Here is a 27,957-nt window from a genome sequence, read left to right on the forward strand (position 1 = left end):
GTGACAGGAAGTACTCTGCTTGAGGATTTCATTACATCAGTCTTGATTCACAAGGACGAAGTCTCTGCTAATTGCTTTTTGTTACATTCAGTGCTTTTATCCTTAAGTCAGCACAGAGTTTATGACAATATCTTTCCTCAGCATTGAGTTTTCTAACAAATTCAATCATTCAAATTAATCTGAAAGATTTAGTAGAAAGAGAGGGGTTGAACACCACCTAGTTCACAGAATAGAAATAAACAGCATATTTATGTATTGCTTTGTAAAGCAAAAAGAAAACCTGTCATAATTCAGTCATGGAACTGAATGGATTGATAAATGGATAATTAGATAGTCATTATCAATGTATGGAGTTTTAAATGCTTTCTCACATTTTAAAAATGCTAGAAGTCTAGAGTAAAGTCAGTTTTTCTTCCTTATGGTCTTCCAACACGTGGCACTGTGCAGTTAGGTAGGTGTGCTCTGAAGTATTTTGTCTTTCTCTGAAACAAGAAGGAACTGACTACTTGAAGAATGGTAAATGTTAGGTTGTAAATATCCAGCAAAAGACAAAACCAGTGATACCTGATAAACTAATTTTTTGTGCTGTTACTTTGATATCTGTTCATTACCTGCTGAAAAAAGAGAAGGATAAACAGCAAAATAATTAAAGAACATTTAAACATAAGTCCATAAAGTGGGACTTTCTTAAGAAGAAATGGGGTTAAAACAGATGTAATCTTGGTGTAGAAGAATTAATAAGTGACTGAAGTCAATAGTGTTTTGCCATCACCCTTCTCAGATACAGTTTATTAGGTCTTCAACGAAAGACTTCATCATCCAGTTATTGTAAAATTGTTATTGTTGTCAAAGCTATTGTTGATTCTCTTGAGGGGTAAGAGGCCTTTCAGAGGGATCTGGATAGATTGGAGCACTGGGCTATGATTAATGGGATAAAATTTAACAAGTCGAAGTGACAGATTCTGCACCTAGGATGGAGTAATGCCAGGCACAAGTATAAACTGGGAGAGGAGTGGCTGGAGAGCAGCCCTGCAGAAAGTGTTCCGGGGTGCTGGTGGGCAGCAGGCTCAACAGGGGTCAGCACTGTGCCCTGGCAACCAAGAGGGCAAACCGCATCCTGGGGTGCACCAAACACAGCATAGCCAGCCCGCCAGGAGAGGTGATTGTCCGGCTGTATTCAGCGTGGGTGTGGCCCCACCTGGAGTACTGTGCGCGGTTCTGGGCCCCACAACTTAAGAAGGGTATTAAGGTCATTTAATGCATGCGGAGGAGGGCAACAAAGCAGGTGAAAGGGCTGGAAGGTGTGTCCTGTGAGGAGCGGCTGAGGGCTTTGGGCTCGTCTACTTTGTAGAAAAGGACCTCATTGCTCCCTACAGCTTCCTGAAGTGGGGAAGTGGAGGGCAGGTGCTGATGTCCTCTCCCTGGTAGCCAGGGACAGCATGCGTGGGGACGGTTCAAAGCTGTACTGGGGAGGTTTAGACTGGACATACTGGATGACCTTTAAGGTCCCGTCCAACCCAACCCGTTCTATGATTAGGAAGCATTTCTTTACCAAGAGAATGGAGGAATTTGGTCCATACCCTTAACAACATGCTTTAACACGGTCAGTCCTGAACTAGGCAGGGGGTTGGACTAGATGATCATTGTAGGTACCTTCCAACTGAACTATTCTATTCTATTCTGTTTGATTAGCATTTTTGCTCTCTTTCTTTTGCATACGAACTTTTTTTAAAATTTATAATACAGATGTTTTGTGTTTCTTTTCTAAAATTTTAATGTTACAGAGCATTAAAGATAGCCTGGGGAGACTGATGGGTCATATAGACATTATTCACAGCAAGAAGATACAGGCTTTGCAAAGTGTTACGCCAACGGAAGCGGCAAATATACAAGAAAAGCTGACTCAGCTTGATTTCCAATGGGAGAAAGTTAACAAGATGTACAGGGACCGGCAGGAGTAAGTAACTTTTTAAAATTGTTATTTCTCATGGCATCCTTTAATATTTAGCTTGCTGGTGGTGATTGTTTCCTAGTCTCCTTTTTGTGGAAATATTTTTTAATGTCGCAAAAAATACTTTCTTGTAACTAACTGTAGAATGTTTATAGGAAATCTTAATTTAATTAAGAGCATTTTTGTAAAATTGAAAATATTTTGAACAACTAACACTTGCATTAGACCCAACCCTGGCATGATATTGCATACATAGTTCTATGTCATTATAAATGACATACCTTTACCCTGAGACAGTATTAGGCATTTACTCTTTTGTACCTGTACTGTTAACTTAGAAATCTAAATTTGTGATGGGTGCATCAGAGGAAAATCCCTTTGAATTGCAGAGGACTTAATACTTCAAGGAGCAGTTCTCACCTTATGTCTAAGGAGCACAGCTAGAATTGTTAGCAGCTTTAAATCCAGTGTCATCTTTTCATAAGTCTGTGTATTAGACATTATACAGCAAGGCAGGGCAATCAAGAGAAGTATGGAAAGGCATTAAAATGGTAATAAATAAAGCTGTGATCTCCTACAGTGTATATTACTTACTATTATTTTTCTCCTTGTATATTATTTGTGGTGTTTGAAATCTGGGAATCGTATTACGATGCAAAATGTAACCAAACCTAGTTTGTTAATGCAGGCATGGCTCATGTTAGTAACACAACAGAGACTAGCAATCCAGTAATTTATTTATACTCTGTACTAGATATCCGATGTTTAAAATTTTTGACATTGTGCAATAAAATACCTAGGTTTATACTTACTTGTTTAACCTTTTTAATTAGATGATATATCAGATTTTGCTGGCAATGATACAGAAATTTCAATGATTTATGTGATATACTTTTTTGTTATTATTAATGTAATAATATATTGTTATATATGTTATTGTTAGTAACTTAAGAGTTAAAAAATAAGTTTGCCTTAGATAAAAAGTCATAGTTTCAAGCATGTGTTGAATTACAACAGAAAAGTCATTGACAATTCTTCTTGTGAATGTAAACTATTAATGTGATACTGAAAATCTTTACATATATATATGACTAGTTCAATTCACTGAAATTGTCCATTCATAGGAATTTTACGGAATTGGATCTTTAGACAATGCTGAAAATTTGACATTAAAAGTTTCACTTGATATGCTACCCCAAAAGACAATGGATTGAAATTTGCTAGAATATCCCTTTCTACACTACAGATATGTTTAGAAATATTTATCTCAGAAACTGTTCTTAAAACCATTATAATTGTTCTGAAAATAATTAACTTAATATCCAAATAATTATTGCGTTGTATAATAGCAAGAGATATTAATCTAAACATGTAAGCAGTGACTAGAAGAAAAAAAAATACTTCCCATGGACTTAAACTGCACTGAATTTGTCCTACAATCCAAGTCTTGGTAACGTTTGTGTTTTCTTTGTTTAGAAATATTGGTCAACAGCTGTCACATTGCAGGTTTGTACAGCATACTTTTTCCACTGTCAGGCAGTCACTAGATTTGATTTTAGGTTGCTGGAGAAAGAGAAAGTTGAAAAAAAAATAATTAGAGATAATAATAGTAAAAAATATAATTCAGTAATCTTCATGTTATCTCTGTTTTGTCTCAACATTTAAAGTGTAAGAAAGCGAGACAGTTTTATAATCTGGTAAGGTTTCCAGGTTTCCCCATGAGCAGTACTTTTTTAAAAAATAGTAAACCTGGCACTGGTGTGGTAAGAAAGATTCTTCTGTATCTCATGATGCCACGCAAAAACGAAGGCTAAGTTAGAAGGAGATACTGCAGCCAAGCTTCTCACACAGATAATAAAAACTGGGTATATTTGGTGGTGGTTTTTTTTTCCAGAGCCTGGCTTTCCCCGAACTCCTACTGGTACAGTAGACCAAGCTCTGAGAAACCCCTAGAATCTCCCCATATGCATTTTCTACTACTGGTGCATAGGAAGGACAGCGATTTATTGTTAATTGAAAGCTTGGACTACTAGCACTGCCACTCAACTATCCCTATTTAGACTATAGTGATATTTAGCCAGCAGCAGAAAGTATTCTGAAGTGAAATGAATTAATGTTTGTCAAGTATTTTGAGGTCATCAGATTAAAGGCACTACAGAAGTGGCGTTTGCCTGGGGGAGTCATCCTCTTTTAGTATGATGAACAGTAACACAAGGTGATGGTAAGCTTGACTGCTGTCTGGAATCATACACCTTTCTTTCTCTTTAAAATCTTTTGTTTGTGGTGTCAGTCTTGCGGTGTCACTCTTTCAGTGTTTTCATTTGAACTCAGAGGTGATCCCTGTAGCTTCTGCAGTTTTGTGAAGTGCATTTGGAGTGCACACAAATGCTAGGGAGGAGATGAAGGAAGACAATATGGCCTCCAGCATTTTTCTTCTAGCAGTTTGTGTCTGTAAGGGGTGAAAGTATCAGTGTAAGTCTGCCCTTGAGACATGGATGAAGCTGTGTTTATGAGATACACTATTGATGATGATGTTTTAGGACAGTTTTGGAATCATTGTTGGAGCTCTGTGTTGCCTTCAAGGGAGTGTATCTAAGTGAATGTGAGTATTCCATGGTTGAAAGGTTACAGAAACAAGCATTTCTGAATATTGGTTTCAGGAAATCAAAGGTTCATAATAACATAGACATTATTATTTAAGTATATGCAAATTCAACTATCACTTGTGGAAGACCTTGTTTCTCTTGTCAGGATATTGTCTTCTCAGGATATTTATGCTTCAGTTTTGTTTCTGTGGACAGCACATACTCCCTAAAAGTATTGCTTTCTAACAGTGCCAGAAGTCAGTGACTCAATAAAGTGCAACAAACTTTTCCAGAATAAACCAATGAACAACACATTAATTTTTATTATTTGTATAACAATTGCAAATCACTCACAGAGAATGTTAGAAAAAAAAACAAGCACAAGGCAGAAGAAATAGAAAAATACTCAAAAGAAACTAATTTAAAAGCAAAATACTTTAAATTTACAGATATTGTAGACCTTGAACATTTTTTAAACTGTTTCTTGACCATGAGTTAAAATTCTAATGGATCCCTCATATTAATTTCAGGCGACCAAGTTTTGCCTTTTTCCTGTCTGATTTAAGAACTATCTTCCAGGGCATATATTATAGACTAGATAAATGCTCTTCAGTTTAATCTGAAATCTACTTCAAATTTAATTGTGTGAGAGAACATGGGAAAGTTCATAGCAGATATCTTTACAAAGTGTTTCTTGCTAATTCTGAAAAGAAGAAAAAAGTGATATGCCAGTCTCATATCATAAAAGATCCCAAATCCATAATAATGGTGCCAAACTAGATTCATGGCTTTGTAAAAGTCACAAAAAACCTAACAATTTTTATACTAACAAGAAGAAACCATAAGCAAGTAGTTAATAGGCTTATACTAAGAATGATTTTCATTTTTGGACAGCAGTACTACTGTGAACAATTTCTGAGTAACCTTAAATTAGTGGTTGATTATCTTGATAAGGCCTAATAACTATACATGAAGATTGTATTCATTGGCAGAGAAATAATATTTTGTGGCTGTATTTCTAACATCACATAGTAGCAGATATTGCAATTCCTTACTGATATACTCTGTCGAGAACTAATCTGATGCATGGATCAAGATATTAGGAAAAAGAAATGCAAGACTTTATTTGTTCAAATTTAATTAACTGCATACGTCCAGGATAGCTGCAGAACCAGCCACCAGTAAGCCTTGAGGTCTTGCTTGCCTATGGTATCTGAGTCAGATCCAGCCTCTGTGGTCTGCTCACTTAGATAAAAATGTATAGATATGGTACTAAGACATCTGGAGTCAGCCCAAGTGACAAATTCAGGGTTTAGTTCTCTTTTCAGAATATGAGATATCATCTTGGAGTAATAAGCAATTGACAAGTGCAAAGTCAGTTAATATTAAAATACTGAGGAAATCTGCTTGCTTGGATATCGATTTCTAGAAAAATTTATGTGCCTGAAGACATCTTACATGGCCTCAACCTCTTACTTCAGAGGGGCTGTGCTAATCTTGAATGGATTTCTCAGTAACATTCCACTACAAAACTGTTCTTAGGACTGAATCACCCTGTGACTGTCTATTATACAACTAACTGTGCAAAGCATCTAACCATCCAAACTGAAAAGAAAACATAAACCAGTCACATTTAGAACCTTTAAGAAAATGGTTTTGTAGCCTTGACTGTCAGATCTATCTCAAGGAACATGAAAATAGAATTACTCTAGGTGTCTCTTTCATTACTCATTGGATATCCTAGGAGGCTGCTTAGGCCATTTATGTTTTCCTTCTCCAAATTTCTCAGTTGTGGATTCCCAGTTTCCATCTGTAGCACCAACAGTGCTCTGTAAATGTGAAGTCATTGACGACATGAGTAATTTGACCTATCTTTTGCTATCCAAGTTTTAGTTATCTGTTTTACATTACTTGTCTAGACTCCTTCTCAGTTAAATACTTCCAGGCAATTATTTCACAGGTAACTGTCTGTTGCACTATATAGTGGGTCCATTCAGGGGGTCTAAATGAGATTAGACATATTACTTTTGGATAGATAAAATTAGGGGAGATTAATCTTAACCTAGAAAGTATAACAAAACAATATTATTTATATCTAAACATGTTGTTATATATCTCATTTTCTCTAAGCCCACTCAGCATTTCTTTATTCCTTGCCTTAACTCTGTCGAAGTGAATGACAAGAACGGATGTGAACTGGCTTTGTTTTAGTACAGAGAGAAGAGCAATTTGTGGAAGACCTAGGTATTTTTAGAGAAAGGCAGAAATAGCGGCAGCTCCCTCATCTAAGAATATCTGCTCACGTATTTCTGTTGAGGTTGTAAGTCTTGTTATTAGACTTGCCCTTAGCTCGGGATCCAAGATGAGAGTGAAAATCAGAACACATGAGTTCATCCTCAATGAGAGAAGGAAATTATTTCCTTTCTAATGTTAATCTCAGAATAGCTACCATGCCTTAGTTACATGCAGGGTAGCCTTTTTCTTTCTTTCACAGCAACTCAAACTGTTTATCTAGATTTTGAAAAGGGCGGAATGGAGACACCTTATAATACTTCACTCTTATAGCCAACATTAGTTGTTATTTTATTTCCATACCGTAAGTACATACAGTAAGTACACTTAATGTATATGCATACAGTGTATATATGTATATACATACAGTATGTACACTAACTGTACAGAAATGCTCTCCATTACAGTTGTTTTATAACCTAATTCTTGCAACAGATTTGCCACTTCATTTACCCCCATAATATCACATCTTCAAGTTAACATATTGGTAACATTAATTGGTTCCTTAATTGCTTGCAAATAGGTATAAAATAATGTATAACAAACAAGTATAATAGAATGTATAAATGCTTTTATTACGGACAGTCTAGATAAGGCTTTCTGTCAATATTTCTAATGTAAAGAATCCCCAAACATATGGGAGATCTAATTCACAGCCTAAGATGAAACATATTTTTGCCTTACATATAGCCCAAATGAAGTTCATGGATAACAATGCATGCAGCAAGGGCAACAGGAGGAGCTGGAAGCCATTGTGCAGCAGGAAAACTATGATATAGTTGCCATCACAGAAACATGGTGGGATAACTTGCACAATGGGAGTGCTGCAATGGATGGTTATAAACGCTTCAGAAGGGATAGGCAAGGCAGGAGAGGCTATGGGGTAGCTCTGTATGTTAGGGAGTGTTTGGATTGTCTAGAGCTTAATGATGGTGACAATGTGGTTGAACATTTATGGGTAAGAATCAGGGGAAAGGCCAACAAGACAGATATCATGGTGGGAGTCTGTTACAGACCACCCAACCAGGATGAAGAAGCAGATGAAATATTCTATAAGCAGCTGCCAGAAGTCTCACAATCAATAGCCCTTGTTCTTGTGGGGCCTTCAGCTTACTAGGTGTATGCTGGAAATACAATGTAGCAGAGATGAAACCGTCTACGAAGTTCCTGGAGTGTGTGGAAGATAACTTCCTGACACAGCTGGTGAGGGAGACAGCTAGGGAAGGCACCCTGCTGGACCTGTTGTTTGTGAACAGAGGAGGACTTGTGGGTGATGTGATGGTTTGAAGCCATCTTGGACAGAGTGATCACAAAATGACGGAGTTTTTGATTCTCAGAGAAGTAAGAAGGGAGGTCAGCAGAAATGCCACGTGGACTTCCAAAGCGCAGACTTGGGCCTGTTTAGGAGAGTGGTTGACGGAGTCCCTTGGGATGCAGTCCTGAAGGGCAAAGGAGTCCAAGAAGGCTGGACACTCTTCATGGAGGAAGTCTTAAAGGCACAGGAGCAGGCTGTCCCCGTGTGCCGTAAGACAAGCCATTGAGGAAGACCAGCCTGGCTGAACAGAGAGTTTTGGCTGGAACTCAGAAAAAAAGGGAGAGTTTATGACCTTTGGAAGAAAGGGCAGGGAACTCAGAATGACTACAAGGATGTCATGAGGTTATGCAGAGAGAAAATTAGAAGGGCCAAAGCCCTCCTAGAACTTTATTTGGTTACTGCCATAAAAGACAGTAAAAAATGTTTCTATAAATACATTAGCAAGAAAAGGAGGGCTAAGGAAAATCTCTGTCCTTTATTGGATTAGGGGGAAACAGTGACAAAGAATGAGGAAAGGGCTGAGGTACGTAATGGCTTCTTTGCCTCAGTCTTTAACAGTGGGACCAGTTGTTCTCTGGGTACCCAGCCCCCTGAGCTGGAACAGGGATGGGGAGAAGAATGGAGCCCCCATAATCTGAGGGGAAATGGTTAGTGACCTGGTACATTACTTAGACACACACAAGTCTATAGGACTGGATGGGATCCACCCAAGGGTACCGAGGGAGTTGGGGGAAGCACTTACGAAGACACTTTCAATCATTTATGAACAGTCCTGGCTAACCAGGGAGGTCCCAGTTGACTGGAAGTTAGTAAATGTGACACTCATCTACAGGAAGGGCCAGAAGGAGGATCCAGGGAGCTACAGGCCTGTCAGCCTGACCTCAGTAATGGGGAAGGTTATGGAGCAGATCATCCTGAGTGCCATCATGCACCACGTCCAAGACAAACAGGGGATCAGGCCCAGCAGCATGGGTTTAGGAAAGGCACATTCTGCTTGACTAACCTGATCTCCTTCTATGACAGGGTGACCTGCTTAGTGGATGAGGGAAAGGCTGTGAATGTTGTCTACCAAGACTTTAGTAAAGCCTTTGATGCTGTTTCCCATAGTGTTCTCCAGGAGAAACTGGGCCCTCATGGCTGCACTCTGATAAGTAAAAAAGTGGCTTAATGGCTGGGCTGAAAGTGTTGTGGTGAACTCAGATAAACCCAGTTGGCAGCTGGTCACAAGTGGTGTTCCCCAGGGCTCAGTGTTGGGGCCGGTCCTGTTCAATATCTTCACTGATGATCTAGATGAGGGGATTGAGTGCACCCTCAGTAAGTTTGCAAACACCAAGTTGGGCAGGAGTGTGGATCTGCTTGAGGATAGGAAGGCTGTACAGTTGATCTGCATAGGCTGTATCGACAGACTGAGTTCAGTTGTATGAAGTTCAACAAGGCCAAGTGCCGAGTCCTGCACTTGGGTCACAACAACCCCATGCAATGCTACAGGCTTGGGGAAGAGTGGCTGGAAAGCTGCTTGGTGGAAAAGGACCTGAGGGTGCTGTTTGACAACTGGCTGAACACGAGCCAGCAGTGTGCCCAGGTGGCCAAGAAGGCCAACAGCATCCTGGCTTGTATAAGGAACAGTGTGGCCAGCAGGAGTAGGGAAGTGGTCATGTCCCGGTACTCGGCACTGGTGAGGCCGCACCTCAAATACTGTGTTCAGCTTTGGGCCCCTCACTACAAGAAGGGCATTGAGGTGTTGTAGAACGTCCAGAGAAGGGCAACGAAGCTGGTGAAGGGTCTGGGGAGCAGGTCTTATGAGAAGCAGCTGAAGGAACTGGGATTGTTTGGCCTGGAGAAAAGGAGGCTGATGGGAGACCTTATTGCTCTCTACAGGTGTCTGAAAGGAAGTTGCAGGATGGTGGGTCTCTTCTCCCAAGTAACAAGATGTAGGAAAGGAGGAGATGGCCTCAGTTTGCATTAGGGGAGGTTTAGATTGGATACTAGGAAAAATTTCTTTATCAAAAAGGTTGTCAAGTATTGGAACAGGCTGCCCAGAGAGGTGGTGGAGTCACCTTCCCTGGAGGTATTTAAAAGCTATGTAGATGAGGTGCTTAGGGACATGGTTTATTGGAGGACTTGGCAGTGTTAGGTTAATGGTTGGACTTGACGGTCTTAAATGTCTTTTCCAATCTAAATGATTCTATGGCCATTAAAACGTCTCTTTTCACAGGGCAATGTATGTAAGAATATCTTTTAAATGGAACAACTACAAGGGAAATTTAAAATTATTTGTTAAAGCTTAAATAGAAAATTTGAGGCAGGATGAAAAATCATAGTATAGCTTTTGCCAAAAGGGTAATATTTACTAAATCACTGTCATACAGTTGGTTTTAGAGCTTAACACAGTTCTTGATAGGGGAATTGAAGGTGACTATAGTAAAATGAGGTGAAAATAACTAATTCAGAATTTCTTTTAATAAGTAGATCTGATTATCTCAGCTGAAATAACATGTGTTTGTGCTGTGAAATCTTTCAGCTGAAAAAGAATCTTGAATGTTTTTAAATCACCAACCCCCAAGCCTGACAATTAGCATATCTTAGCATAACTTTACTGTAAAATGCTCAGTGACAAAAATGCATTACATTCATACGAGAATTATTGTAGTCAATTTTTCTTCCATACAAACTAAAAGAATTCCACTGAAGTGTCTGGAAATGTTACGGCTTAGTCATGAATATGTGGGCTGTAGAACCATGGAGATGCCAATATGTATGAAGACAAAAATGGGCAGAAGCAAATAGGCTCTGAGCTGTCTGGATATGAACTGTCTTGGGCCTTCATGTCAGATATAAAAAATAATATGACACTGTGGTCAGTGTCATAAGCTATGAGGCTCAGCTGAAATGCAGGGTATACTTGCTTTAGGGACAATGCTAAGTTAGTGCAGCTATGTAATTTCACAGATAGTTCTGATTTATATCCAGCCATCTCAAAACACTGGCAGAGCTCATTCATGCTTAGCTACATCCATCCATGTGGGCATAGCCTAAGAGAGTTGCAGTATATCCTCAGGTCTGAAACTTTATTTGCGGTGACTTTATTATATTCTGTAAGTGTTGACAGTTAAGGTATGATTTCACTGTTGGTACTGAATCATTACATTGTGCTGTGCAGGAATTTTTTAGCTGGGTGAATATTTGGCTGGGTCAACTGTGCACGGAATGAAGGGTGATGTTGCAGGAACAGCCATTAGGTTCAAAGCATATTAGATGTACTAAGGTGAGATCCTTTGCAGAATTCTCTTGATGCTTTTTACGGAATTGCTGCTTTCTAGTTACCATGGTGCACCTACCTTTAAGTACCTTCTGGAAAAGACCTCTAGGATCATAAAGTCCAACCATCAACCCAACACTACCATGCCTCCTAAACCATGTCCCAAAGTGCCATGTCTACACGTTGTTTAAATACCTCCAGGGAAGGTGACGCCACCACCTCTCTGGGCAGCCCGTTGCAATGCCTGGCCACTCTTTCAATGAAGAAATTTTTCCTAACATCCAATCTAAACCTCTCCTAATGCAACTTGAGGCCATTTCCTCTCCTCTATTTCTAGTTGCTTGGGAGAAGAGACCAACACCCACCTCACTACAACCTCCTTTCAGGTAGATGTAGAGAGCAATAAGATCTCCCCCTCAGCCTCATAAAGTCATAAAGAAATAGCCATAAATAAATTCACTAGAATCCCTTTTAGGAACTTATCTCTGTGTGATTACACCTTGTTCCTTAGTCTTCCATCTGCCCTGAGCTACTGATCAAAGTGTTATGTAAGATCTAGCTATGGTGACTTATAAGAGATTTTAATTTCGTTAATAAGTGTCATAGAATCACAGAGTAATTCAGGCTGGAAGGGACCTCAGGAGCTCTCCCAGTCTAACATCCTGCACAAAGCAGGGTTAACACTAGTTGACCAGGCTGCCCAAGGCTTCGGCCAGGCAGGTCTTAAAGACCTCCAACAGAGACTGCACGACCTCTTGCGAACCTGTTCTGCAGCTTGACCATCCTCATGGTGAATTTTTTTTTCTATATATCTAGTCTGAAAGTATCATTTCTCTTTGTGCTTGTTGTCTTTCATCCTCCTACCATGCACCCCTGGAAAGAACCTGGCTGCATCTTCTCAATGACCTCCTCATAAGTGTTGGAAGGTTGCTGTTGAGTTTGCTGAAGCCACCTCTTTGTCCAGTTCCCTCATTCTCTCCTCAAGAACAAGTGCTTCAGCCCCATGATTTGCTTGGTGGTGCCCTGCTGAACTCACTCCAGTTTGTTAAGGTCTTGTATTGGCAGACCCAAAATAGGACACAGTCTTCTAGATGTGGCCTATGAGTGCTGAGTGAAGAGGGGTAATATTTTCTCTCAGTCTGCTGGCTGTGCTGCTGTTAATGCATCTCAGGATATACTTGATCGTCTTTGCTGACAGGGCACATTACTGGCTTATGTCCTGCTTGTCGCCCACAGGATCCTTTTTTTGCAGAGCCACTTCACAGCCAACCAGTTCCCAAACTGTATTGTTGCATTGGGGTTCTTCCTTCCCAGGTGTCAGACTTCGCATTTGTCCTTGATGAATTTCATAGGGCTTCTGTTGGCTCACCCCTCCAGCCTGTTTAGCTCCTTCTGAATGGCAGCGCTATACTTAATCATGTTGACTCTTTCACACCTGATTTCACCCTGATGGGTGATGGAATGTCTTGAGAGAAGCCCTGTGGAGAAGGACTTGGGGATATTGGTAGGTGAAAAATTAGATCTGAGCAGGCAATGTGTGCTTGCAACCCAGAAAGCCGATGGTATCCTGGGCTGCATAAAAAGAAGCGTACCTAGTAGGTCAAGGGAGGTGATTCTCCCCCTCTACTCCACTCTCATGAGACCCCACCTGGACTACTGCACCCAGTTCTGGGGTTCCCAGTACTTGAGGGTTGGACTAGATGATCTTTAAAGGCCCCTTCCAAATCAAACCCTCCTATGGTTCTATGATGTTTATGCCATCTGCATCTGAAGAAGGTCCACTCTGTGGCCTATCTCAGGTCATTGATGATGCACATCTCTGATGCTCCACCTTTTTGTTACCACCAGGTAAAGTACAACCCATTTACAACTACCCTCTGATCCTTACAGTCCAACCAGCTCTCTAGCCATTTGGCTGTCCACGCTTCCATACCTTAGCATCCCAAATGGGATGCAAAATTCCTGCATATGCTGTTGTTGAAAGCTTTGCTACAGTCAAAATAAATCATATCCACTGTTCTCCATCATCCACAAACCTCAGTATTTTAAAATAGAAGACAATCAGGTAGGTCAGGCATCCTTCACCCTTACTCTTTGTGTGCCCAGAAATGTGTTCCAAGAGGTCTTGCTCCATGATTTTCCCACTATTACTGGCCTGTAGTACCCCGGATCATCCTTTTGGCCTGTTTTTGAGGATGGGTGCAACATTTGCCTTTCCGAAGTTGTCAGGTTGTCTGGTCGCAGGGACTTGTATGTATTGAGCCCTCTGATGTAATTCTCAACTTGCCCATCATCAGCTTCTGGGAGTTCCCCTTCTCCTTCAACCATGCCTATAAACACAGAGGGCTGGGAGACCCTGCCCGTATTTCTTTATAGGCTCATTATCTTTTTCACACTCTTTATGGAACTCAGATGTAATAATCATGAAGAAAATACATAGTACTTATTTGACATAGTAGGAGGTACTGCATCCGGTGGGAAATTCCACAAAGGAATCAGGACCTTCTGACATGAGTATGCCCCTCTTAAGATGCCTGAAATCTCATTCATTCATCAGTAAGATTTCCTGCAGTCTTTGTCTAGAACCTGCTTGATATAAACCTCTGGAATATGTTAATAATCAGAGATTATTGTTCTGCGGTCCTGAGGTATCTGCCTATCTTATTTATCAAGAAAAGACCTTGGATTTCTTGAATTTTTAAAGATTTTAAAAATGCTTCAGAAGAGCAAGCACCTGCTTCTCAACAAACTAAAAACTGTGAATGTCATTTCTAGCTATGCATATTTTCAGAAACATCTTCTAAGTCTTGTTATCCTTCATAATTTTACTCACACTGTTTAAAACATGCAAATTCTTTACTGTCAGTTTAGTTAATAAAACTCTAAAAACAATACTGTGTGATTTTCCTTCCTCACTGCTCAGCAAAGGACCCCCTTCTACCATTTTTATTAGCTATTATTGTAAGGTACTACGTCTGGCTGCAGAACTGCTTTTCTTAACCAGAAATTTGCCTTCCTTAGTATAATGTGTATTGTTATAAATTCAATCCTCTGTACACATATTTATGTGGGTGTAGTTGTATGCATGTATGAAACAGCTTCTAGTTGCTCCGTTTTATGTTTGCCTTCTCAGATGGAGAGACATTAGCATTATATTTGGAACCATTTTGAGAAAGGAAGGGTAAAGAAACTGTTCGTTTTTATAAAGCCTGTGATCCAGATTTTATTGACAGCTGCAGCACTTTTTTTCTGCAGAACTGGAGTATAGTGGTTTCAGGTTAAAACATATATTTGCATAGCACTTGGGGTGCCTTAAATCTTCACTCTATGAGTGGTTTTGTGAGCTTAGTCTTGAAGGCATAGGGCTCAAGAGCACTCACTGCTAGGGAGGTCTTCCTGGGCAATAGGAGGCCTTCAAGTGGTGCATCTCACACAATTCTCCTTTAGTTCGGATCAGAAAAGAAGTTTTGAAACTGATCTTCTGATTGTCCCCACCATGATCTGATTCATGCTCTTGGAGCAGCTGAACTGGATTCCTGTTGTATTAAACGAATTCAGAAACTATGCTCCAGCAATGCACCTAATGTGCTTCAGCTTCAACTGAGCATTTAGTCCACCAGCCTACGCTAGAGAGCTTGAAGTGAAACCTCCAGACATATCCAATATGTATGTTGGCCTCATTGGCTTAAAATTAAGCATATGTGTGGGCACTTTAATACCAGCCTAAGAAAGGAGTGGCCTGTGCTACTTCCTGACCAAGAAGGCGAGATTTTTTTTTTCACTATTCTCTTCTGTCTTTTTCAGTGATGCTAACTACTTGAACTGAATTTCTGCCTTGTACTCCAATAACATTATTTTCAGTGAGATTTCCCCCTTCCTCCCCTGCGGAAATACAAGTATGAGGAGTGTCGGGTCCTGTAAGTCCATCAGTCAGTATCTCATGATAATCCCTTATTTATGGAGTGATTTGATAATATGAAACTAAATTTTCTACAAACAAAATGAGAGAATACACTAAAGAACAAAAGAGGCTGTCAATAGTTGTATGTTTTGTCTGGTAGCATAGTTACTAAAAAGCAAAATAGAAGGAAAATGTAGCTGAATATTCTTTGAGCAGCCATAAAATCAACAATTTGTGGCATACAATCTCCAAAGTAGGAGGAGATGATTATGTTTCTGTTGTCAGAGAAAAAAAAATCTATATGCTCATCATTTCAATAGTTGTTTAGAATAAGCCAGCACATTTTAAAGAATCCAGATGACCCGGATTTGTTTATTTAGTATTTATCCAGTAGCTGTCACAGTTTTCATCCATTATCTCAGAATTTTATGCCAAACTCTAGGTGCTTTTAAAGCTTTCAATATGGTAAGATCATCACCTTGATTTTTAAAAAGCATGTCTGTAAATAGTAAGCTGCTAAAAATAGTAAATCTCAATTTCCAGAATTGTCATTGCATTCTGAAACAGTGAAAAGCCTGAACTCAATAACTCAGGAAATTAACAGTTCAGGGGTGTAGACTGGAAAAAGGTTCAGTTGTTTATTAATATTTTTTGCTGCAATATCAATTAACATGATTCAGTATTCAATATAGGCTTTATATGTATTTTTATAGCAAGTAAAAACCAGTAATTGCAATTTCTTTCTGTGTAGTACTAAGAAATAGTCAAAATTGAAATGAATTGCAGGTTTTGCCAAATAAGAGTTTTCTAAAAGTCATCAGGACAATTTTTTAATATTTCAGTCTTTCACAGCCAAACTCAGCCCTTTTGTAAGCTTATGCACTATTATGCCTTCCTAAATGGTACACATTCAGCATTTCAAGTTTTAAGCCATGGTATTGTAGGGCTACTCAAGAAACATTGCTCTCTCATTACCCATGAGATTCACTTCTGGCTACTGCTCTCTGACAAAATCATCAGTAATCTTTTCTGGCTGTGTAACACAAGACGTTTCTACTCAGGTGTCATGTGGTTAATGAGGACATGCAAAGATATCATAAGCAATAATGGAAGATGTCTTACATATTAAATAGTTCTTCATTTATTTCCAGATATAGTCCTATTAGCCTCTTATTTAGTTTCCCTCCCAAGTATGGCTAAATAAACTCACAACATCCTACAAAAATATATATTCTTCTCATTTGATTAGTAAGAAGGGGAGAGCAGTGATATTCAAACACTTTTCAAGATCAGATACAAATATTCTGATTTGCCAAGAAGAGAACCTTAAATTTCATCCTAGCCTTGTACCCACAAGAGCACCATTTCTTTCAAGTACCATGTTTATGAGCATACAGAGGGGCTGAGATACTGTGACAGTAGGTGTTAGAAATACCGATGTGCTTGGAAATCATTTTCATTTTAATGAGTTGGGGAAGCATTGTCAGGTTATACTATATGTTGTGGATTATTTCCTGCTTTACAGAAGACTGCAGTCTTCGCTTACGGTTGGGGTTTTTTTTTCCTTCTTGTTTTTTTCTTTTTTCTCCCTGCTTTCTGCATGTTGTATCTGAGAAGTGGCAGTCTCTAAGGCAAGATTAGGCACAGCAGAGGGTTGCGCTGCAGGAAAGTTGCCTGGTCCCGATGCAAAAAGCTGAAGGACCATTACAGGAACCCCACTAGGGGGCAGTTTTGCAGTGAAAGTGCTCTCGGTGGTGTGCAAAACTAACGAACACAGAAATTGCTTTTTCCATCTTTCCAGCATATTTTCTCTTTCTGTCAGAATACAAGATACACTCTGACTAGCTGGAAACTGAGATAAAACGTAAATCTGGGGAATCAGTGAGTTGTTCTTTTCCTCTCAGATTCACGGGCCTTCATGTACAGCAAAAAATGTAGCACAGACACCTACAGTTACAGGAATCTTTTTCTCTGGACTTTTTAAGGCTCTTCCATACTTCCTGACTGATTTCTATTTTCCCTCTGCCTTCAGTGTAGAAAAGGTTAGATTAAGAGTTTACATTAATTTTTAAATCATGAAACAAGGTTTTCCTGGTTTTCCTAAACAGTTGAAAGACTGGCTGGCATCTCACAATGCATATTATTTATAGAAGCCATTATTCTAATATAATCAAGCAAGAAAATGAAGTTAGAAAACTTAAAACTCCAATACAGATACCCCAGGCTCAAACACATTTGAATTATGATTCCTTTAAGCATTTTCCTTTTTTCCCTTTTTCACTACATACAGCTGTGTGCTTTGTCTGTGTTTATAGCATTTGACAATGTGGTAGATCAGTGAAAAAATAGGCATAGAAATACTTAACAGAATAATGTTGAATTTTCTTACTGTCAAGGTGATTAATGACAAGCACTGTAGTTTGTCAGTAACGGAAAGGAGCAAATGTCACTGCATTTCTGAGTTGATACTCTTTAGTAGACACTGTGGGAGTCTGCAAGCCTAGAAATAAATTCCTTTTATAACCATGGGAATGTCGTTGTCCCTGCAGTGCACTAAACAGACCAACAATTCTCTTTACTATCTTTAAATCCTCTGGCACAACAGTAATTCCAGTTAAACTGCATGTCTTCTTTCCAATTTTGAGGCACAATCATTTGGTCAGATCCCTGAATCTTTGTGTGTCCTATGAACTGATGTCATCTTCCACATCCTGTAGCACAGAAGAGCTCATTTCCAAGATACCTGTCTGGGAAGTACCCTAGAAGCATGGTGATCCTAAATATAACCTTAGAATATGGACTGGAGGAATCTGACAAGCTGGAAATCCTTCAAGTCTCCAGGCACAAGGAGCCACTCAGCTCCTTTGGTATATCTTGAAGCAGGAATTTCCAAACAGAGTTTAATTCTCTGTCCTGGGAATACATGAATATATGAGACTGTCTTTTCTTCCAGACGAAAACTTTTCAAATGTCAGAATATCCTGTGAAATGTGAATTTACCACTTCAGGGACACAATAATTTTACTGTCATTTCTTCCCAGGTTTTCCTGCCTAAAAATTTTTTCTATTATGAGATTAGGAAACAAAACCCTTCCCTTTCTTCACTGAAGGTGAGGAAAATCCTAATGGCAGAGGACGAAGTTGTAGAGGGGAGAGTAGACTGGGAATGAAGAAATTTTCTACTTCCTTCTCTGGAAACCTGACAACCCATCTTGTATTTTCTTTCCCAAGTGGGTTACTAAAGAGCCAAGCAAGAACATGAATTGGTAAGTTGTCAAGCAGATCCCTTGATTGCTTCCTAATGCAAAGGAGCTTTCAAAGTTCTGCTAGATGTAGGAGGGACTACCAGAAAGGCAAGAGCTAGGATGGAAAAATATGAAAGTACTTTGAACAAAACACTTTAGGTTCCACTAAGATGGGAACATAGATAGATGTGAATTTATTAGCAAATTTGTTTCTATTATCCATCCCATAAATTCACTAATGATGTGTATAATGCACTACTATAGGCACTGTTTCAAGCCTCTGATGCTGTCTTGTGCCTTACTTCAAAATTTACATTCAAAATAAAAATAAAGCCAGTATTGTATTTTTGAATGACAAGAAGAGTAAGTAATTGACATGCAAAGAATAGTATGTGGCATTTCCCCTTTCTCCTTCTTTGCTCCTTATGTAACATTCAAACAAAAATGGGGGAGAAGAAAATTGATGCCATTCTCAAGAATTTGTCAAAACTATAAAATTTTCAGGAAATGCATGTAACTTCAATATACTTCTGACCTAGAGTAATCACATACTGTAATAACATCAGTATGGAGTCTCAATAGCACATACTGAGTTGCTCATGATGTTGTTTTGACATCTGTTCTCCAATCAGTTCTGGAAATGCAGTTAGATTTGTAAACAGTACCTGGGTGGTTGGGTGGTTTGTCTGTTTCCTTTGTAAAAATGGGAGGGCAATTGTCCATACTGGACTAAGAGGAAGAGATCTATACTCCCATGGCACAAAAGTACAAGGGCTCTGAAACCACTTGACTTCTAATGATGATTCTTCTCTTTCTTATGGCACTGTAAGTCAGAAGCAACCCCACTGCTTTCAGTGGAGTTGCGCTACTACAAAACCAGTAGGAAAAGAGAATTCGAATTCATGACTCTTGAAAGAGGTAGAAATTTTGCAACAAGCTTTTCTTTCAGTTTATGGTCTGTGGAGCAATAGTGTACAATCATATATGAAAACATTTATAGAAAGAGACTTATCAGTCACCTTGCGTCTCCAAGTCAATTCCCACCTGGATTCATGCTTTTTATTAGGCCTCTTTTTCAGAGCTGTCGTCTGCTGCTATAGTGGAAATCAGCAGAAGTTACAGATGCTTAGTTTTTGAGATCAAGTCCATGATATTCACTGCAGACAGGAAGCTGACAAAGACATAGCGCCCTGTCTGGACAAAGACGGGTGGGAACTAAACACAGCCACCGTAGCCTTTTTCTTCACCGACTCAGGTCAGTGAAGTAACTGTTTACTGTTAACTCTATAGTCTAGTCATCCTCCTCCAAAGTAGCTAAAGTAAGGAAGAGACTGGCATAATACCATAGAAAGCAGGAAAAGATAACATTGAGAGTAGCTGCTTGAAATGTTGAAACAGTAACGCAGAACATTCTTGCCATCTTCCGAGCATTGTCTAACACACTAAGCCAGACATTTACAGTCATTTGGGACACTTCAGTGAACTGCCATAATCTCTATCTGTGCTTAAATGAGAGAGAGACAGGTGAGATGGAAGCTGAGAATGGGATTCTTGATTCAGCTTGCCCTTAGTGCTAGCATAACTGGTAACCCTGGGAGCATGCTATGTTTAGCCTCTCAGCTCTCTGCAAGGTTCTGCTGGAGACAGAGGAGGTGCAAATTTTTTTCTGAAGATTACCACACACTTGACTTCTGAAGTGTGCATGCTTCTGCAATCATGAATATGTTTTGTCCATGAGTAGAGTACAGCAGACCATATTGGAAAAAAATAAAAAGATCTATGAACACCTGGTAGCTCTCTAGGACTTATCATCAGCCAAGATTTTTATACCGTATAAACTTGCAACTTTGATCAAAGTGTATGCAATGATTATTCTCTACCTTAACTTTGAATTCTCTGGTCATTAAACAGTGGATGATAGAGCAGAAGTTTAAAAAAAAACCAAACCACAGCCAGCTTTAAGTCTTAAAAATTTTCTTTCTTTTATTTGTAACTTCAAAACAACACTACTGTCTTGCACAAGACAGCCAGGCAGTTAAGCTCATTCCGTTCCTCCTTTTTTTTTTTTTTTTTTTTTCTTTTTTGATACTGTTCTTTCGTTATTATCACCTATGTAAATTCTGGGATGCAATCAGGGTTCCTTGCCAGTTAAGCTAAATGACAGCAGGTTGTTTGCTTAGCACTTTTGAAGAGTGCCAAGCTGATAAGATACTCCAGATTCCTTACTTGTTTACAGAGAAAGAACAGCAGTAGCTAACAGGATAGCCTTATTATACTCTGCTTTGGTCCTAAGCAACAAGAAAGATGAGTAAACAATGCACCACTGTCATTAATGCACAGTTATTTTGGACATTTGATATTTCTAAAACTGCCCAACAGTATTCTTCCTGCTGCTGTCAGCAATATTTGTAAAGCAGACTAGATATACGAATTCATCTAATCATCTAGTGAGCTAAATGTGACCTCAAGGCTGATGATTGCTTAGCCTATTCCTACATTTGCTGAAGGAGAGAAAGACAAAGTGCAACTTCCTATTCCCATAGCAGGTAGATGAGAACAAGGATCCACTAACTGTTTTCAGCATCCTGAAATCAGAAGCCAAGATAAGAAGCAGAGTGGCCTGTCTCAGCTTACCCTTGATACTGAGAACCCTTTCATCCTCTACAGTACAAATTTACTGGCCTCTTGTTTTTTATTCGTGAAATTGTTGTTAATGACACCCTATTAGGTTTAAAGACTTGCAGCAATGGGGTTGACTAACACTATATTTTCCTGAAGATGATGTCATGCTCAGTGGAGTTTCCTACTAGAGTAGTAGATGGTCACAGCTGTCCTGTTCTTACTTTTGTGGAATTGAACTAGCTTCATAGATGTAGGTTTACAGTATATTTGAACACATAGCATACCATATTTATGATATTAACAGAAAATCCTGAGTGCAACAGCCTTACTAAACCAGTGTGTAGTCATGAAACTTTTTGCATTGCACAATTGGTCAGTATTTATACAATATCAGTGTAGGTTAGGAGCTCTGTGACAGGTAGCAGGAGGAGCACGATTCTTCTATGAAAGAGGACAAGCTGGAAGCCAAGGGCGACCCGAGTACATGCAGCTCCCTTACCGGGATACAGTCCTACAGCGTCTGATCCAAGTGGACAGAGCTGGGTGCAGGTAACAGGGCCCATGGATGGTCCCAGCTGAGGCAAAAAGTGATGAACCAGGACCAGGGTCCCCCCAGAGGACCAAAGGAGACAAGGACAGAGACAGGACTGGAAGCAATGCTACAACATGGGTCCAAAGTGCATCCAGGAGATGAGGCCAATAACAGGAGTGGAAGCAAGGGGCGGTTCCAGCAGACAAGCTACCTACAGCATAGGTCCAAGGTCCATATGCCATAGCTCAGGCCCAGGTCTGAGAGGGAGCGGGGCTTCTGGGTTCACAGGCAGGGGCATGGGTCCCAGTGAGGCTGGTCCGGGCCAGTAAGGCTGGCTGATACCCGCGGTGCCCTGGCATTCTGCAGGTTTCAGTGGTTCCAACTCAGCTGTCCCCTTGGGAACTTTCTTTCACCATTTTTTGGAGAGTGAAAGAAGAGGCCTGTGAGTGTTCGTGCTGTTTCTCCCTAAGCCTGGTGACTAAAGAAAAGAGAAGGACAAAGCCTGACTGCAGCCTAAAGCATTAAAGTCATGAAGACTATCACTAAGCAAGTGGATTTGGAAAGCTTTACTAGATTTTGTTTAATTTTTACAGCTTTCCCAAATCTTCACCTGTTCGTTACCCAGTTACATAACCCCTGATCTAGCCGACCGCCTGACGAATAGTGGAGCCACTGCAGATGGGCTATTTCTGTGTGACTAGCAAAGGTGGAAGGCTGTGCAGCATATGTCCACCCTGGACAGGACCCAGCACTCAGTCACCTCAGCCTTGACAGTGGTAAACAGATTTAATTTTGCACTCCATCTGCACAAATCTTTTGCAGTTAGGTTTAATGTTTAATGTATCATTTGAGTGAAAAAAAGGCTAGGTTACTAATACAGAGCAACACACAGATTCTGAAAGGGAATTCTGAATTTTGGGCCTGCGCTCTTACTGCATCACTGGTTTTGCCACTTAGTGGTAAAAAGCACAAGAAATCTTGGCTACAGGGGTGTGATAATCCTTGAATTTAAACATTTTCTCTAGTCAGCATTTTTGTATTTGAAGTATGTTTTGAAATGTAAATTATGCACTGAAGTAATCAGTATATACCAGGCAAGGACTGAAAAATTGAAACAGAATCTTTATATATATACACAGACAAATGTACATATGTATATTACACATACACAGCTAAACTATTCTATAGAGATGGCTGTTGAATGATATTGTTCTTTAAAAAAAAGTACCAAAAAATCGTTCAAAGGTACATGGAAGATGTTAAGAAGATTTTACTTGTGACAATGAAGAATCTAACAATTAGGATTAAATATTATGTTAGGGATTTTCATTTTAATACTCTTGATATCATAAGTAATATAAATGGTGTGTTATGTATGATTTCTACTAATATGCAGCTCCTTCTGTCATCCAGTTTTCTACTGAGACATATTTATAGTAAGTGGAATAAATTAATTACAGAACCGTATAATACAAGGATGTAATTCTATCTAGTAAAACCCCCTGAAGTGGAGCCTTCAGTTGTTTGCCATGTAAGGGAAGCAAAGCATAGGTAAGTAGACTTCGCTGCTATGTCAGAGCTTTTCCCTGGGGGTAATGTCCAAAAATAAGAAAGATTATTTCATTCTTCTACGGCTTGTTTTATTGACCCTTTTTCTGGCTAGCACAGAAAACAGTAGGATTCCTTCTACCTTTCTTCTCCCTCTCTTCCTTTTGTATGTATATGTCTACAAATGAGCAGCACCTTTTCTTCTTGCCTATTTTCAAGCAAGTTAAACACCTGCTTTACTTTTTTTAATTAGGCATAGCCATAACTTTGGAACTTTAAACACCATTTTCTTAAAATCTTGGTTTACCTATTTGATGTTCTATTATTAAAGGAACAATGAAAATAAGCTTTCTCTAAGGAATATAAAGCAGATCTTGGGGACACGGCAGTTATCTGTGTTTACATAGCATGATGTGCATAGTCAGCTACTTCTTTCTGCTGCTGTTATGTACTGCTTTCACAATAATTTCAGTCCATTCTGTACAGATGCTTTGCTGCAGAAGCCCATTAGGATCAGTACAGTTCTTTGCTGATGCTGGAGTGTGCCTATGGCAGACCCTAGATTTACCTGGGACTGAACCAGAAATAATCAGGGCCCAGAGAACTAAAAATACAGCTTACCACAGCTTGGTCAAAAAGAACTGTTCTTCCCTAGTTAAACAAATTATTGTGTCTTTTCCCATAGCAATCTGGGAGAGATTATCTGAATGGGAGAACACTGTATTGATCCCCAGGAACTGGCAGGAGACCAGGAACCTTTTTGAAACTACTTTAAGCATTTTCTTTTTGGAAAAATCAAGCTGACTGTCGTCTTGTAAATGGAACTGTACAACCTTCCCCCTTCCCTGAAAGGGGAAGTTGCTGTAGCTTAAAGAGCTATTTTGCTGTCACTACTTTATCCTCTGGGGACTATAGCTTTGTGTTTCCTAGTTACAGAAGGAAGGGGAATAAAGTATCTGTACAGAACCAATGGCAGGAACTTCCACTTCAGTTAGCTGGTTACTCTGGTGAGCAAGAAGGGATTTTCAAGACTGTCTTTAGTGCTGCAGACAAAGCAGGGGGAATGTCAAGACCTTTTTGTGAAAATCTGTTTCAGTGCTGTTTTCTGCTGATAAGTAAGTTTGTACCATAGAACTGCAGTTCTGCAAACTCTAAGCAAAATGTAATGATACTTTGAAATTATTGGTTATTTGTCGAAGCACTGTTAGAAACAGTAACAATTCTCTTGCAGCTACTGGTAGGTCATGTGCCATGAATGGGATTAGGATGTTGGGTTGTCTTTCAAGGAGACACTGCTATTTCTTCGTGGGTGCTGCCTAGACTGCCATTTTTCTCTAACTCATATATCTGCCAAGCAGATCTGAAGAGCTGGAGAAAAACTGTGTTGCTAGGCTGGAAATCCCTGAGATGCCAGCCACAAGGTAAGGCAGCAAATATGATTAATAAGGGCAAGGGAATTAAAGCCTCTTTAGTCCCTGTTGTAAATCCACACTTTTTAGTTGTACCTTATTGTTCATAAGAGCATCTCATTTTTCTCCTGTGAAAGTTGAGTTGTTCATCATGCTAAATATTAATAATCATAGAAGACATACCACCTTCTAACAAAGAGGATCAGTATTGAAATAGAAAAATTTATATTATTCCAGCAGAAACATTACCACTTCTTCCCCTGTATTGCTCACAGCCTTCCTCAGTATTCTTTCCTGCTTAGATTTTCTTTTCTGTAAATTTAATGAAACAGTGAACATTGCTGCAGTCCAAGCTATCTAATTATTGTGCTTTTGAGGAAAAGTGCAGACTTTCTTGGAAGATTTGTTTCCAAATTCCATTATTTTATGGGCAAATTAAAAGCTCTACATTAAATTCAACATAAGACTGTGTTCCATAACAGTAACATTCTTGTCATGGATCCTGGACAGTTTTCCTAGAAAGAGTTCTTAGGGGTTTTTTATGACACAGAAAAAGCTATAGCCCCCAGGGACTGCAGCTGCAGAAAGAAATAGGCCAAATGTACATAATTCCAAAAATGTTCCTGGGCTTAATCTCTCATAGTGCCTGATTAATGGTTTTGTATACCACAGAGGAGCGTTAAAGACCCTAATACTCTTAGTGCTATAGACACACCTTCAAACTCAGTATGTGCCAAATAACATGACCATGCTTGCACATTTAAAAGATGGGCAGCTCTATCATGCTGCTCAACTCTTTATGCTAATAAAACACCCGAAGCTTTCTGCTGTGATATAGTACTGAAAAGAATTATAGTTGTGAATTTTCATACCAAAGTGAGTCTCTCTAATACATCAAAATATGAGTTATGAAAACTTCACTTATTGAAATATGCACTACAAATACTCTGTATAGCTTCATGCACCACTTTTCTTTGGTTAGTTTATCTACAAAGAAGTAAAATAAGCTTTATTAAATAGTTAGGTCACTATAGCTGTGGCAAAGTATGGACATTTTTATCAAGTCTGTTTTAATATACCTAGCAGTTCGATTAACAAGTATTAACTAAAAATATCTCCAGCTGGGATACTTAATAACTAGAAATTAACTGTAGCTGCTTGGAAATCTCATCTTTTCCTCTTCTTCATAATTTCTTATGCCTGGAATCTTGCTGTAGTTCTTTAGGCTCATAACTGTACGTTATTGTACAAGAATGTAAAAGTTACTGTACTCAAAGCAGAAGAAACCAGAACATAGTCATTATATTAAACAGAGTTCTGATATCTCAATGCAAACTTTAAATGAACCAGTAAACAAACATATAATATTATTATGACTAACTTAAATAATCCTAATCTAAAGTACACATATATATTCTACTAATTGCTTTCTTTACTGTGAGTGAATAAATATTGTTAAACAGAACCAGTCAGTTTTAAATTGAGCTTATTTTTAAGTTCCATTTCAGATCTCTTTTTTGGTGACTAATTCTCACTGTCCAGTGGGACTGACATATGGACTATATGAAAGATCAGAGCCTCATAATATTGGAGCTTCTTTTCTCTGATAAACGGGCTGTGTCTGTTCAGATCCTATTGATTCTTGCTGTACTGCTGTGTTCCCAAAAGGCTAGATCTCTGTTTAGCTTCCGTGTTCTTAAAAAAAAACAAACAACAACAACAACAAAAAAACACAAAACAAAAAAAAACCCAAAGAAAAATGTGGTTTCGGGTAGGACATAACTGAAGATAGAAATTACATTTAACTTACCTGTTATAGTCTTAATCTGAAGAACCTTAGAGTCAATGATATTATGCTTCTTGTCCCCTGGTGACTGAAGGGTAGGATTTGCAATGCAGGCTATCCACTGCCCAGAAAGATTTATGAAGGCCTTTGCAGCAGTAACTGACCGTCCTGCATTGTACAGAGCTGGCCTCTAGCATCACCTCAGCAATAAATTTTTTTAATTGATAACTTGCTTGCATATTTTGAGCCAGCTTCACGCTTATTTTATTCCTTGAGATCAACGATGAAAAGATAGAAAGATGATGTGAATTGGATTCTTTATTAAACCCATACTGGACAGCCACGGTTTATGCTTCTGAGAGCTACCTCCAGAACTGATAATGGTTTTATGGAAACTATTCCACCCTGTTGTTATAAATGTTCCTAACTGAGTTGGATCAAGTGGTAGCATATACTTGCATTGCTGACTCTGCCCTTATTTGCACCCTGGCATGGCTTCAGACAGACCAAGCATGGTCTAAGAGTATAAAAACCAGTTCCACTATCCATCATTATTTCTGTTAAACGGTAACAAGTTGAGCCTCTTTGCTGCCTATTTGTCTTCAGCAACCAACCAGATCCAGACACCTCTTTCCTTGCCTGGAAATGTACTCAGGTAGTCTGTGGCCAAATAGTCTTTGGTCTCCAGATTTTGCACCAGCATATTGGATTTTCACTTAATGTCATGCATTCCTCTTTTGACTTCCAAAGGCAGCATGTTACAATACTTCTAAATTATGCTGTACAAGCAAGTATGGTGGCTGGCATCCCTTCATCTGCACTGAAAGACAGCTGATTTCTGAAATTAGTACATTCAGTGTCAGAGTCACTTCTTAGGAGTCTATTAATCAAGAGTGCTTAGGATGCTAGAGGATCTGAATGGTGTTGCCATAAGTGGGAAGCTGAAAACTATATGCCCCAAAGCTCTCTGGAGTTGTCAATTTGAGAGTGGCCTTACTTTAAGTTGTGCACGTGGTGACTGCGTACACATGGGCAAACATTTGAAGGAGAAACAAATTACTTACCAATATTTATCAAATTGCTGTTGTATCTGCTGAAGATGTTAAAGTTCACAAGTCCCTGCTTTCATATGGATTTGGACTCCTTTTGACCAAAAAACTGTTGGGCTAGACAAAATACTGGATGCACAGAATTCACTTTGTCCTTTCTATACCACATTCAGAGAACAAGAAGAAATGTGAATGTTTGCTCTGGGTATTGCTAAGATTGAAAATGTTTTCAGTATTAAGGGCATCAGTGAATACACACGCCCATTCAGTGTCAGTATGTGTGTACATAGAGCTAGCTCTATAATGTCTATACCTGAATTTAGATATTTATATTACCTGTTCTCTACATTAACTATAAAGGAAGACTAAAATGACCAGATGGCTTTCTGAGGCACGTTGAGGTCCTTTTGATCGGATGGATCTCAACCTCAGTTGCTATAGAGGTAATCTTTTTGTGCAGTTT

General features: G+C 39.2%; 1 protein-coding gene across 8 annotated transcripts in view; it reads left to right on the top strand.

Annotated features, from left to right (window-relative positions):
* DMD (dystrophin) overlaps positions 1 to 27,957 on the top strand; it is a 1,139,896-nt gene that overhangs the window by 492,176 nt on the left and 619,763 nt on the right. For all 8 annotated transcript variants that reach the window (XM_064473561.1, XM_064473589.1, XM_064473531.1 and 5 more), the window contains one exon: positions 1,785 to 1,957. In XM_064473561.1, coding sequence (XP_064329631.1) covers positions 1,785 to 1,957 — 173 coding nt within the window. The remainder of the gene's footprint in view (positions 1 to 1,784; positions 1,958 to 27,957) is intronic.

The sequence above is a fragment of the Phalacrocorax carbo genome, chromosome 1 (genome assembly GCF_963921805.1).
Source record: "Phalacrocorax carbo chromosome 1, bPhaCar2.1, whole genome shotgun sequence".
In the NCBI taxonomy this organism is placed as follows: domain Eukaryota; kingdom Metazoa; phylum Chordata; class Aves; order Suliformes; family Phalacrocoracidae; genus Phalacrocorax; species Phalacrocorax carbo.